General features: G+C 40.9%; 1 protein-coding gene across 2 annotated transcripts in view; it reads right to left on the reverse strand.

The window, feature by feature from the left end:
• Nucleotides 1–246: 246 nt before the first annotated feature.
• Nucleotides 247–12,084, reverse strand: part of GSDMC (gasdermin C) — a 39,553-nt gene continuing 27,715 nt past the window's right edge. Inside the window, exons 7-14 of one of the 2 annotated variants that reach the window (XM_063709494.1) lie at nt 4,750–4,872; nt 4,158–4,199; nt 3,914–3,943; nt 3,594–3,620; nt 2,482–2,621; nt 2,041–2,170; nt 1,503–1,576; nt 247–791 (exon numbers count right to left, since the gene is read on the reverse strand). In XM_063709494.1, the coding sequence (XP_063565564.1) occupies nt 552–791; nt 1,503–1,576; nt 2,041–2,170; nt 2,482–2,621; nt 3,594–3,620; nt 3,914–3,943; nt 4,158–4,199; nt 4,750–4,872 (806 nt within the window). In that variant the 3' untranslated portion in view covers nt 247–551. The remainder of the gene's footprint in view (nt 792–1,502; nt 1,577–2,040; nt 2,171–2,481; nt 2,622–3,593; nt 3,621–3,913; nt 3,944–4,157; nt 4,200–4,749; nt 4,873–12,084) is intronic. The other variant, XM_055349224.2, reaches the window with a different exon arrangement.

The following is a 12,084-nucleotide window of genomic DNA, read 5'->3' on the forward strand; positions in this document are numbered from 1 at the left end:
CATACACACACACACGTGGGGGCTAACATCTAATGTGAAACAATTTCGGACTCACAAAATGTTTCAAGGAAAAAAAAATCTCTTCTATATCCTTCACCCATATTCCCCAATTACTAATACTTTATCACATTTACTTGGTCACTTATCTGTCTATCATCAAGTCAACTTACTTTTTGTTGCATTTCAATGTAAGTTACCGTTATCGGTACACTTCACCCAAAACAATTCAAAATGCACACCATTAACTAGAGTCAGTATTTGTTTTTATTATTTTGAAGTAAAATTTATACATAGTGAAACGCTTACGTCTTTAACATACTATTTGAAGAGTTTTGACAAATATATAAACTCTTGTCAATATATAAACTCTTGTCAATATATAGAGTATTCCACCACCCCAAAACATTTCCTAAAGTCTCTACCCATTACTGCCTCTACTCCACCTGGAAACGCAGAGAGGCACAGCCCTATCTCTTGCACCCATAAGGACACTCACAGCATAGACTGGGCGAGCGCCAGCATCTCTGGACTGACTGCCCATCAGGGAGGGCTTAGGCCTCAGCCAGCTGCTGCAGCAACGAGAGAGTCCCATAGAGGGCAGACAGGGGCACCTTTGCTTCTACATCCCAGGTTGACCTGGGGTTATCCAGCTCCATCCTAAGGCCACACTCCTCCAGCAGGCCATAGGTGATGGCCAAACCCTCACTCTGGAGTGGGGCGAGGAGCTCAGGTTTGAGGGTGAAGGGAATGCTCCAGGGGTATCTGAAGTTTGGCTCCAGGATGCTCCTTACCTAGAAGAAAGATGATCAGGTTCTACAGACCAGCCTTTAAGATCAGGAAGAGAAGGCTTCTGCCCCAGTATCCAGGGGCCATGCAGGATAATAAAAGGAGCAAGAGCTTTGGGATCCAGAGGACCAGGAGTAACATGCTGGTCATACCCTACGATCCAAAGATCAAGTTATCGGAAATCAGGGAGCATTGGTTCCGCATCTATGAAATGGTGAAAATAAAACTCCCCTTGTAGAATAGTGGTGTTTTTATTTCTAAATGTATATGCATATATGTATGTATATAGTATATGCATATAAAGGTACGTATTTATATACACATATACTTGGAGAGAGAAAAACAGAGAAATTAGCAAATCATAACAGTGTAACTAGAGCAGGAGTAATTAGCAAATGGTAACAGTGTGACTAGAGCAGGAATATTATATCCCCTTAGACCTCAAAGTCCTGTGCTCCTATATGGCTATTTTAGGCCTGTTGGGGAATGCTGCAGGGATTGCCATGGAAACTAAGACCCTCCTGAGGGAGGCTTATACCCACTGGACCAGGTCTCCAGAAGGACACTGCAGCCAAGGATTCCCCAGTGGCCACCCTGTGATCTGGACTCCCCTCCCAGCAAAAACCTGTATCATCTCTCTTTCCTCAGAATCATTCTTCTTATCTCTGGTTCCATCACCCTCTTCCCTGAACTTCTGGCCCCTGGGAAGTTCTCACCAGCTCCTGTTGCTGAAGCAGGATCCTCTTCTCCATGGAACAGGCCAGCAAATCGTGTTGGAAGTCACTCAGCACTGAGGGTGGGGGACATGTGGGGAAAGACAGTAGTGAAGAATCCAGATTTTTCCTCCCACCATAAAGCAGGAGACCCCCTGAGAGAATAACTCCAAGGCAGAGGAATAAAACCCATTAGACTTGAAGGTCAAGCTCCCTGCCCTGGGAAGCCCTTCAGAATGGTCTCCAGGATGCTAAATAAGAGGGACCAGAGGACAGGATTCAGGGGCTGAAAGCTGGAATCACCCACCTCCAATGATCTGTGGATGAACATAAACTGGTAACTCCCTAGGCCTTAAACCCAATTCTGTATCATATGGCAAGTTATCACAGTGAGCCCTCTGACCTTAGAGAGACCTGTGATGTAAGGATGAAAGATCATGGCATTCAAAGGGCTTTGGAGACACGGCATCTAACACAGCTTTTTGCGGGTCCTGGGGACCAATCTTATGATTCTCCCATTCTTCCCTTTAATTACTCTTACCCATTATGGCTTCAAGGAGATAAAGAATGGGGTCCTTTGGGTTAAACCATGCATGGTTTGAATCCTGTTGAAGTTTCTTTAGGATGGCACCACCAGGGCCATCCAAATGACCTGAGCTGTCCAATTCCAGCTATAGAAGACAGGTATTATTGTTAATAATAATACTAATAACAGTAATGTTATATAATTTGCCTGTGTCTACTGGTGATAACCAAGGAGTAGGCATGAGGGTTCTCTACCTCCCCCAGGGGATTCCAAGCAGCCTCAGTAGTGGGGGCGACACTTCCCTGGCCCATTGTGCCCGGCACCAGAGTCCCCAGTCTTTCTCATTCCCCTGGCATCTTGCTTATTCTTCCTCCTCCATGTAACTTGGGAGTCATATCTCCTAACCAATCGCATTTACAGCTTTTACCAGACCTATGCAACTGTGGAGCCCCTCACCATGTTCATCAGGTCCTGTAGAGCCCCTCTGTCTCTGAGCATGGCCAGGATACTATAGAACATGACATCCTGAACATCCTTTGAGAGCTGAGCCAGTGTCTTTATTTTCTGGAAAACCTCCTCTTGTAGATGCTTGAAATCTGCTCTCAGGCATCAACGCCGACCAGAAAGTGGGGACAAGTCTTTGATTAGAACATCCTTGGAATGACAGCCTGTTTGCACGAATATGAACCAAACTCCTCTATCCCTTTCAGCTGCTAACCAAAATTGTCTCTGCTAATGGCATGCTTGAGCTTTGTGGATAGAGCTGGCATAAGAAGCTAAAAAGATGGACAATCCAGTGTTCTGAAAAGGGGAAATAGGGTACTGGGAGCAGAGATTGAGATTCTGAAAAGACATCATCACAAATGGAAGAGAATGACAAAGTGGTCATTTCTGGGACATGTCAGGAATACTGTAAAATCTAGCATTGGGCCTTAGAGGCGAAAAACTTAGGTGCTCTGGAATCAGTTTCCATATTGGTTAAATGGGATGTTATGAGGATTAAAAGAGTTTATGTAAGCCAAGCATGATTGCTCACACCTGTAATCCCAGCACTTCGGGAGGCTGACATGGGGGGATTGCTTGAGGCCAGGAATTCAAGACCAGCCTGGTTAACATAGTGAGACCCCATCTCAAAAAAACAAGAGAGAGAGAGAGAGTTTATGTATGTAAGGCACTTGGCACATATAAGCTACCCTTATTATCATGCAATTTTGCCAGTATCCTCAATGTTTATGAAGAATTAACCAAGGGGTGGATGTTGGGGGCCCTCTGTCTCTCCCAGGAGACATCTGGCTCCCTCAGGGTGATCTGCTTGGGATGAGAGATCACTGGATTGGAAGCTCCAAAGAGGCAAGAATTTGTCTGCTTGGTTCACAGCCATAACTTTCAGGTTCAAAATAATTCTTGTTGTCCAATAAGTCCTCAATAAATGTTTGTTTGTTTCATGAGCAAAGTGCAAATTTGGAAGTGGACCTCAGTTTCTGACTTGCATAGAAACCACCAACTTGGGTGCTCAGACTTGCAGCTCCCACCCAGAAGCCCCAGGTTCCCCCTTAATAAATACTTACTTTGCCAGAAGGGTTCCTCTATTCTTCCTAGAAGGAGAATCAAGTCATCATCTCACTTCCTCATCCCCCCAAATTTGCTTTTCAGATGTTTTGGAGGGTTCTGCTCTCCTACCACCTCCTCCCTCTTACGCAACTTCTTCCTGCCCCCATTCCCATTCATCCTCCATGTTCTCAGCTTTCTGGACCCTTCCCATTCCACATGACCAAAGGCCAGGCCCTAGGGCGGTGGTGGCAAAGGCGAGGCAGGGGCAATCTGCCCTACTTACCCCATGTGTGCAGGATGGGATCCCCACCCCCACCTCCAGCAAACTCACACTCACCTACTGGGAGGATGTGAACTTGTTTGTATTCTAAAAAAAGAAATGAAATTCCTCACCAAAGAGGCTCAAAGACTAGATTTCTCCAACCTTCTGCCCTTCTTTCCCTGAACCACTCTTCTCTATCTGTTCCTGCCCTTTTCCCAAGAGGCCAGACCCCAAGACTTTGGGTAATAGCACCAAAGGCAATCAGGTGGTTTTTTGTTGTGCAGATTGTCCTGGAAGGGGAGGGCCAGATTCCACTCACTTGGCAAATGCCCGCTCAAAAATTGCTGTGTCAGAAATAGCTCTGGAAAGAGAAAGAAAAGTGTTTACTCACCAAACATTAGTCTACCCCTACTTTTCCTCTTCTACTTCTTTCCCTCTTGGTCTCACCTCTAACTCCTCTATCCTCCCCTTATTTCTCACATGTTCCATCAGTTCAGTTGAAAAACTTCCCCAGAGAGATGGATCCCCAGGCAGCCTCTTTCCCCAACAGACTCACACCTATCCCAATGTTCAAAGGAGAAAGCCTGGTTTCCCTGTGGCCCCAGGGGACAGTGGCTGGGTCAGAGGAAGGGGACAGTTGCAGGAAATGGAGGAGCATGACTGGGGGAATGTTCTCTGTGGGTCTGTGTGGGCTGAGCCCAAGCAGGGCTCTTGTGGGAATCCAAAGGGGGTCAGGGATCAGCAGTGCCTAAGTTCTAGGCAAAAAAACACTGCCAGAGGAGGATGAGCAAGATGGTGCAATAGAAGCCTACATGGTTCATACACCCCACATAAACACCAAATTTTAACAACTATCTGCACAAAGAAAAGCACCAACATAGAAGTAAAAATCAGGTGAGCAATCACAGTACCTGGTTTTAACTTCATATCATTGGATGAGGCATTGAAGAGGGTTGGAGAGATGGTATGAAACGATGGTAGCAACCCCTCACTCCTCGCAGCACAGTAGCCTACCATTGCGGAAATTTCGTATCCTTGGGAGAGAGGGAGAGCAGAGTGACTGGGTAACTTTACATTGAACTCAGTACTGCCTTGTCATAGCAGAGAGCAGAGCCAGGCTGGGCTCAATCAGTGCCAGTGCACGAAGGGAGCATTTGAACAAGACCAACTCAAAGAGGAATTGCCCATTCCTTCTTTCAGAACTCAAGTTTCTTGGCAAGCCTCGCAAATGCCAGCCAAAGAGCTCTGGAGCCCTAGGTAAACTTAAAGGTCAGTCTAGGACAGAAGGACTGCAATGTTTAGGCAATTTCTAATGCTGAGCTAGGCTCAGAGCCAGAGGACAAGAGTGACATGTGACCTAAAGAGACACCAGCTGGGGTGACTAAAAAAAGGTGCTTGCGCTACCCCACTCCCAATCTCAGGCAGTGCAGCTCACAGAAATGAAAGTGTCTCATTCCCTTTGTTTAAGTGAAGAGAGTGAAGAGTACAGAGGATTCTGTCCCGCATCGTGGATACCACCTCAGCCACAGTAGGATAGGAGACTGGGTAGAGTTGTGAGGCCCCCATTCCAAGCCCTAGCTCCTGGACAACATCTCTAGACACCCCTGGGTGAAAAGGGAACCTACTGCCTTGAAGGGAAGAACACAGTCCTGGCAGAATTCATCATCTGCTAAATACAGAACCACTGGGCCCTAAATAACCTGCAGCAGTACCCAGGTGGTATGTAGTGGGCCTTGGGCTCTGAGATGTGCTAACTAAAGGTGTGACTCAGCATATTCCCAGCTGTGGTGGCTATGGTGAAAGACTCCTTCTGTTTGAGAAAAGCAGAGGAAAAAGTAAAGAGGAGGCTTTGCCTTACATCTTAGGTACCAGTTCAGCCACAGTGGTGTAATGCACGAAGCAGGCTCTTGGGGCCCTCAAGACCAGGCCTAGGGTCTTCAACAGCATTTCTGGACCTGCCCTGGGCCACAGGAGAGCCCACTTCCCTAAAGGGTGAGACCCAGGCCAGACACCATTTACCACAAGCTGGCTGATGAGCCCTTGCGCTGTCAGCAAACATATGCAGTGGCCTGGCAGAACCCCTCGTGGGCCGGTGGTAATGGTGGCCACAGAGAGAGCTCCTCTACCTGTGGAAAGAGGAGGGAAGAGTGGGGAAAACTTTGTCTTGTGATTTGAGTGACAGCTTAGCAGCAGTAGAGCAGAACATAAGGTAAATTTATAAGATATTTTACTTCAATCCCTAGCTCCCAAACAGCATCTCTGTACCCACCCAAGGCCTAGGAAAACTCACTGCTCTGAAGGGAAGTGAAAAAACCTCACTGGCTTTGTCACCTGCTGATTGTAGAGCCCTAGGGCCTTCAGTGAACACAGGTATAGCCAAGTAGTGGTTACAGCAGGCCTTGGGTGAGACCCAGTGCTGTGCTGGCTTCAGGTCTAACCCAGTGCGGTGCCAGTGGTGGTGGCCACAGGGGTGCTTGCATCACCACACTCCCAATTTCAGGTGGCTCAGTACAGAGAGAGAGAGACCCCATTTGTTTGGGAGAAAGTAAAGGGAAAAAACAAGAGTCTCTGCATGGAAATCCAGGTAATTTTTCTGGATCTTATGCAAGACCACCAAAGCAGAACCTCTATAAGTCTGCAACAACAACAGAGATATCAAACAGGAAGACCAAGTCCCTTTGAATACCTGGAAAGCCTTCTCAAGGACAGGCACAAACAAGCCTGAGAAGACTAAAATAAATACCTAACTCATCAATGCCTACATACCAGAAAACATCTACAAGAATCAGGATCATCCAGGAAAACATGACCTCACCAATGAACTAAACAAGGCACCAGGGACAAATCCTGGAAGAAAAAGAGACATGTGACCTTTCAGATGAAGAATTCAGAATAGCATTCTGAAGAAACTCAAAGGAATTCAAGATAACTTGAGAAGAAATTCAGAATTCTATCAGGCACATTTAAAAAAGAAATTGAAATAATTAAAAAGAATTAAGCCAAAATTCTGGAGTTGAAAAATGCAGTTGACATACTGAAGAATGCCTGAGAGTCACTTAATAATAGACTCAATCAAGCATAAGGAAGTATTAGTGAGCACAAAGACAGCCTATTTGAAAATATACGGTCAGAGGAACCAAAAGAAAAAAAAATAAAAAACAATGAAGCACACACATATGATCTAGAAAATAGCCTCAGAAAGACAAATCTAAAAGTTGTTGACCTTAAAGAGGACACAGAGAAAGAGATAGCGTAAGAAAGTTTATCCAAACGAATAATATTAAAGAATTTCCCAAACCTATAGAAAGATACCAACATTCAAGTACAAGTAAGTTATAGAACACCACGCAGATTTAACCCAAAGCAGACTACCTCAAGGTGTCTCATAATCAAACTCTCAAAGATCAAGGATAAAGAAAGGATCTTAAAGCAGCAAGGAAAAAGAAACAAATAGCATACAATGGAGTTGCAATATGTCTGGCAGCCGACTTTTCACTGGAAACCTTACAGGCCAGGAGAGAATGGCATGACATATTTAAATTGCTGAAGAAAAAAAAACCTTTTATCCTAGAAGAGTATAACTGGCAAAAATATCCTCCAAGAATGAAGGAGAAATAAAGACATCTCCAGACAAACAAAAGCTGAGTAATTTCATCAACACCAGACCTGTCTTATAAGAAATGTTAAAGGGAGTTCTTCAGTCTGAAAGAAAAGGACATTAATGAGCAAGAAGAAATCATCTAAAGATACAAAACTCACTGCTAATAGGAAGCACATGGAAAAACATAAACATTATAACACTATAATTATGGCATGTAAACTATTCTTAAGCAGAAAGACTAAATGATGAATCAATCAAAAATAACTACAACAACTTTTCAAGACATAGTACAATAAGACATAAAGACAAACAACAAGAAGTTAGAAAGTGGGAAGGTAAAGTGTAGAGTTTTTACTTTATTAGGTTTCTTTTTGCTTATTAGTTCATTTGTTTATGCAATCAATGTTAAGTTCTCATCAGTTTAAAATAATGGGTTATGAGACAGTATTTGCAAGTCTTACAGTAACCTCAAATCAAAAGACTTACAATGGATACAGAAAACAAAAAGCAAAAAAATAAAACACCATCAGAGAAAATCATCTTCACTAAAAGGAAGGCAAAAAGGAAGAAAAGAAGGCCAGAAAACAATAACAAAATGGCAGGATTAAATCCCTATTTATCAACAATAACATTAATTGTAAATGGGCTAAACTCATCAATCAAAAGATGAAGAGTGGCTGAACGGATTAACAAAAAAAACAAGATTCCATGATCTGTTACCTACAAGAAACACACTTCATCTATAAAGATACACAAAGACTGAAAATAAAGGGTTGGAAAAAGATATTCCATGCTAATGGAAACCAAAAAGAAAAAAGCAGAAATAGCTATATTTACACAGACAAAATAGATTTCAAGACAAAAACTGTAAGGAGAGACAAAAAAAGGTCATTATATAAAGATAAGGGGGTCAATCTAACAACAGGATATAATGATGGTAAATATATATGCACTCAACACTGCAGTACCCAGATATGTAAGGCAAATATTATTAGAGCTAAAGAGAGATATTATTAGCGCTAAAGACAGAGAGAGCTAAAGAGAGATTATTAGAGCTAAAGAGACAGTAATAGGTGGAGACCTCAACACCCTACTTTCAGCACTGAACAGATCTCGCAGAAAGAAACTCAAGAAAGAAGCATGAGACTTATTCTGCACTATAGAGCAAATAGAGCTAATAGATACTTAGAGAACATTTCATCTAAAGGCTGCAGAACACACATTTTTTTCTCCTCAGCACATGGATCATTCTCAATGATACATCATATGTTAGGTTATAAAACAAGCGTTAAAACATTCCAAAATATTGGAATAATATCAGCCACCTTCTCTGACCACAATGGAATAAAACTACAAATCAACAATAAGAGGAATTTTGGAAACCATATGAATACATGGAAATTAAACAATATGCTCCTGAATGACCAGTGGGTCAAGGAAAACATTAATAAGGAAATTGAAACATTTCTTGAAACAAATGAGAATGGAAACACAACATACCAAAAGCTGTGGGACAAAGCAAAGCAGTACAAAGAGGCATATTTATAGCTATAAGTGCCTACATCAAAAAAGAAGAAAAACTTCATAAAAAACTACCTAATGATGCATCTTAAAGAACTAGAAAAGCAAGATCAAACCAAACCCACAATTAGAAAAAAAGAAATAATAAAGATCAGAGTAGAAATAAATGAAATTTAAGTGAAGAAAACAATACAAAAGATCAATGAAACAAAAAGTTAGATTAATGAAACAAAAAGTTGGCTTTTTCAAAAGATATACAAAATTGACAAAACTTTAGCCAGAACAATTAAAAAAAATGGAGAGGATGCAAATAAATAAAATCAGAGATGAAAAAGGAGACATTACAACTGATACAGCAGAAATTTAAAGGATCATTAGTGGCTACTATGAACAACCATATGCCAATAAATTGGAAAATCTAGAGAAAAATGATACATTCCTAGACATAGAGAACCTACCAAGATTAAACCATGAAGAAATTTAAAACCTGAACAGATCAGTAATGAGTAATGAGATAGAAGCTGTAATAAAAAGTCTCCCAGTAAAGAAAAGCCCAGGACCTGATGGATTCACTGCTGAATTCTACCAAATATTTAAAGCAAAATATGAATACTAGTCCTACTCAAATTATTCCAAAAAATAGAAGAGAGAATACTTCAAAACTTATTCTATGAGGCCAGTATTACCCAGATACCAAAACTAAATTAAGATACAACCAAAAAAAAAGAAAAAGGAAAAAGAAACCCTATAGGCAATATCTCCGATGAATATTGATGCAAAAATTTTCAACAAAATACTAGCAAACAGAATTCAATGAAACATTAACAAGGTCATTTACAGCCAGGTGTCATGATCACACCTGTAATCCCAGCACTTTGGGAGGCCAAGGTGGCTAGATTACCTGAGCTCAGGAGTTTGAGACCAGCCTGGGCAACATGGTGAGACCATGTCTCTACAAAAAGATACAAAAATTAGCCAGGCATGGTGACACATGCCTGTAGTCCTAGCTACTTGGGGGCTGAGGTGGGAGGATCATTTGAGTATGTGAGGCAGAGGTTGCAGTGAGCTATGTTCATGCCACTACCACTACAGCCTGAGCAACAAAGTAAAACCCTGTCTCAAAAAAAGAAAAGAAAAGAAAAGGAAAGAATTCATTATGAGCAAGTAAGATTTATCCCAGGGATGCAAAGATAGTTCAACATACACAAATCAATCAATGTGATACATTATATCAAGAGAATGAAGGACAAAAACCGTATGATCATTTCAATTGATGCTAAAAAGGTATTTCATAAAGTTAAATATCCCTTCATGATAAAAACCCTTTAAAAACCAGGTACAGAAGAAAGATACCTCAACATGATAAAAGCCATATATGACAGAGCCACAGCTAGTTTCACACTGAGTGGGGAAAAATTGAAAGCCTTTCATCTTAGATCTGGAACATGACAAAGAGGTCCACATTCACTACTGCTGTTTAGCATAGTGCTGGAAGTCTTAGCTAGAGCAATCAGACAAGAGAAAGAACTAAAGGGCATCCAAATTGGAAAGGAAGAAGTCAAATCATCCTTTTTCCCAGATGATATGATCTTATATTTGGAAAAACCTATAGGCTCCACTAAAAAAACTATTAGAACTGATAAACAAATTCAGTAAAGTTGAGGAATATAAATTCAACATACAAAAATCAGTAGCATTTCTATATGCCAACAGTGAACACTCTAAAATAGAAATTTAAAAATTAATCTCATTGACAATACGGATAAAATAAAACATCTAGGAATTAACTTAACCAAAGAAGTGAAAGGTCTCTACAATAAAAACTATAAAACATTGATGAAAGAAATTGAAGAAGACACCAAAAAAGTGAAAAGATATTCCATGTTCATGGATGGGAATAAATAAAATTGTTAAAATGTCTATACTCCCCAAAGCAATCTACAGATTCAATGCAATCCCTATCAAAACACCAATGACATTCTTCACAGTAAGAAAAAAAAATTCTAAAATTCATATGGAAGCACAAAAGACCCAGAATAACCAAAGCTATCCTCAGCGAAAAGAACAAAACCAGAAGAATCACATTACCTGACTCCAAATTAAACTGCAGAGCTATAGTAACCAAAACAACATGATACTGCCATAAAAACAGAACCATAACCAATGGAACAAAATAGAGAACCTAGAAACAAATCTATGTACCTGCAGCGAATCATCTTTGACAAAGTTGCCAAGCACATACAATGGAGAAAGGACAGTCTCTTCAATAAATGGTGCTGGGAAAACTGGATATCCATATCCAGGAGAATAAAACTAGACCCCTATCTCTTACCATATACAAAAATCAAATCAAAATCATTTAAAGACTTAAATCTAAGGCCTCAAACTATGAAACTACTAAAATAAAACATTAAGAAAACTCTTCAGGACAATGGTCTAGGCAAAGATTTCTTGAGTAAATACTCCACAAGCACTGGCAACTAAAGCAAAAATAGACAAATGGGATCGCATCAAGTTAAAAAGCTTCTTCACAGGAAAGGAAACAATCAACAAAGTGAAGACACAACCCACAGAATCTGAGAAAATATTTGCAAACTACCCATCTGAGAAGGGATTAATAACCAGAATATTTAAGAAGCTCAAATGACTATATAGAAATAAATCTAATAATCTAATTGAAAATGGGCAAAAGATGTGAGTAGACATTTCTCAAAAGAAGACATACAAATAGCAAACAGACATATGAAAATGTGCTCAACTTCACTGATCTTCTGAGAAATGCAAATCAAAACTACAATGAGATATTATCTCACCCCTGTTAAAATGGCTTATATCCAAGACAGGCAATAACACATGCTGGGGAGGATGCAGAGAAAAGGAGACTCTCATATGCCATTGATGGGAATGTAAATTAGTACAATCACTCTGGAGAACAGTTTGGACCTTCCTCAAAAAACGAAAACTAGAGTTACCATATGATCCAGCAATCTCACTGCTGGGTATATACACCAAAAGGCAGGCAATCAGTATACCAAAGAGAGATTTAAGAACGAACATTGCAACACTGTTCACAATAGTCAAGATTTGGAAGCAAACTAAATGTCCATCAACAGAGGAATGTATA

This window comes from Gorilla gorilla, chromosome 7, assembly GCF_029281585.2.
Source record: "Gorilla gorilla gorilla isolate KB3781 chromosome 7, NHGRI_mGorGor1-v2.1_pri, whole genome shotgun sequence".
Taxonomy (NCBI): Eukaryota; Metazoa; Chordata; class Mammalia; order Primates; family Hominidae; genus Gorilla; species Gorilla gorilla.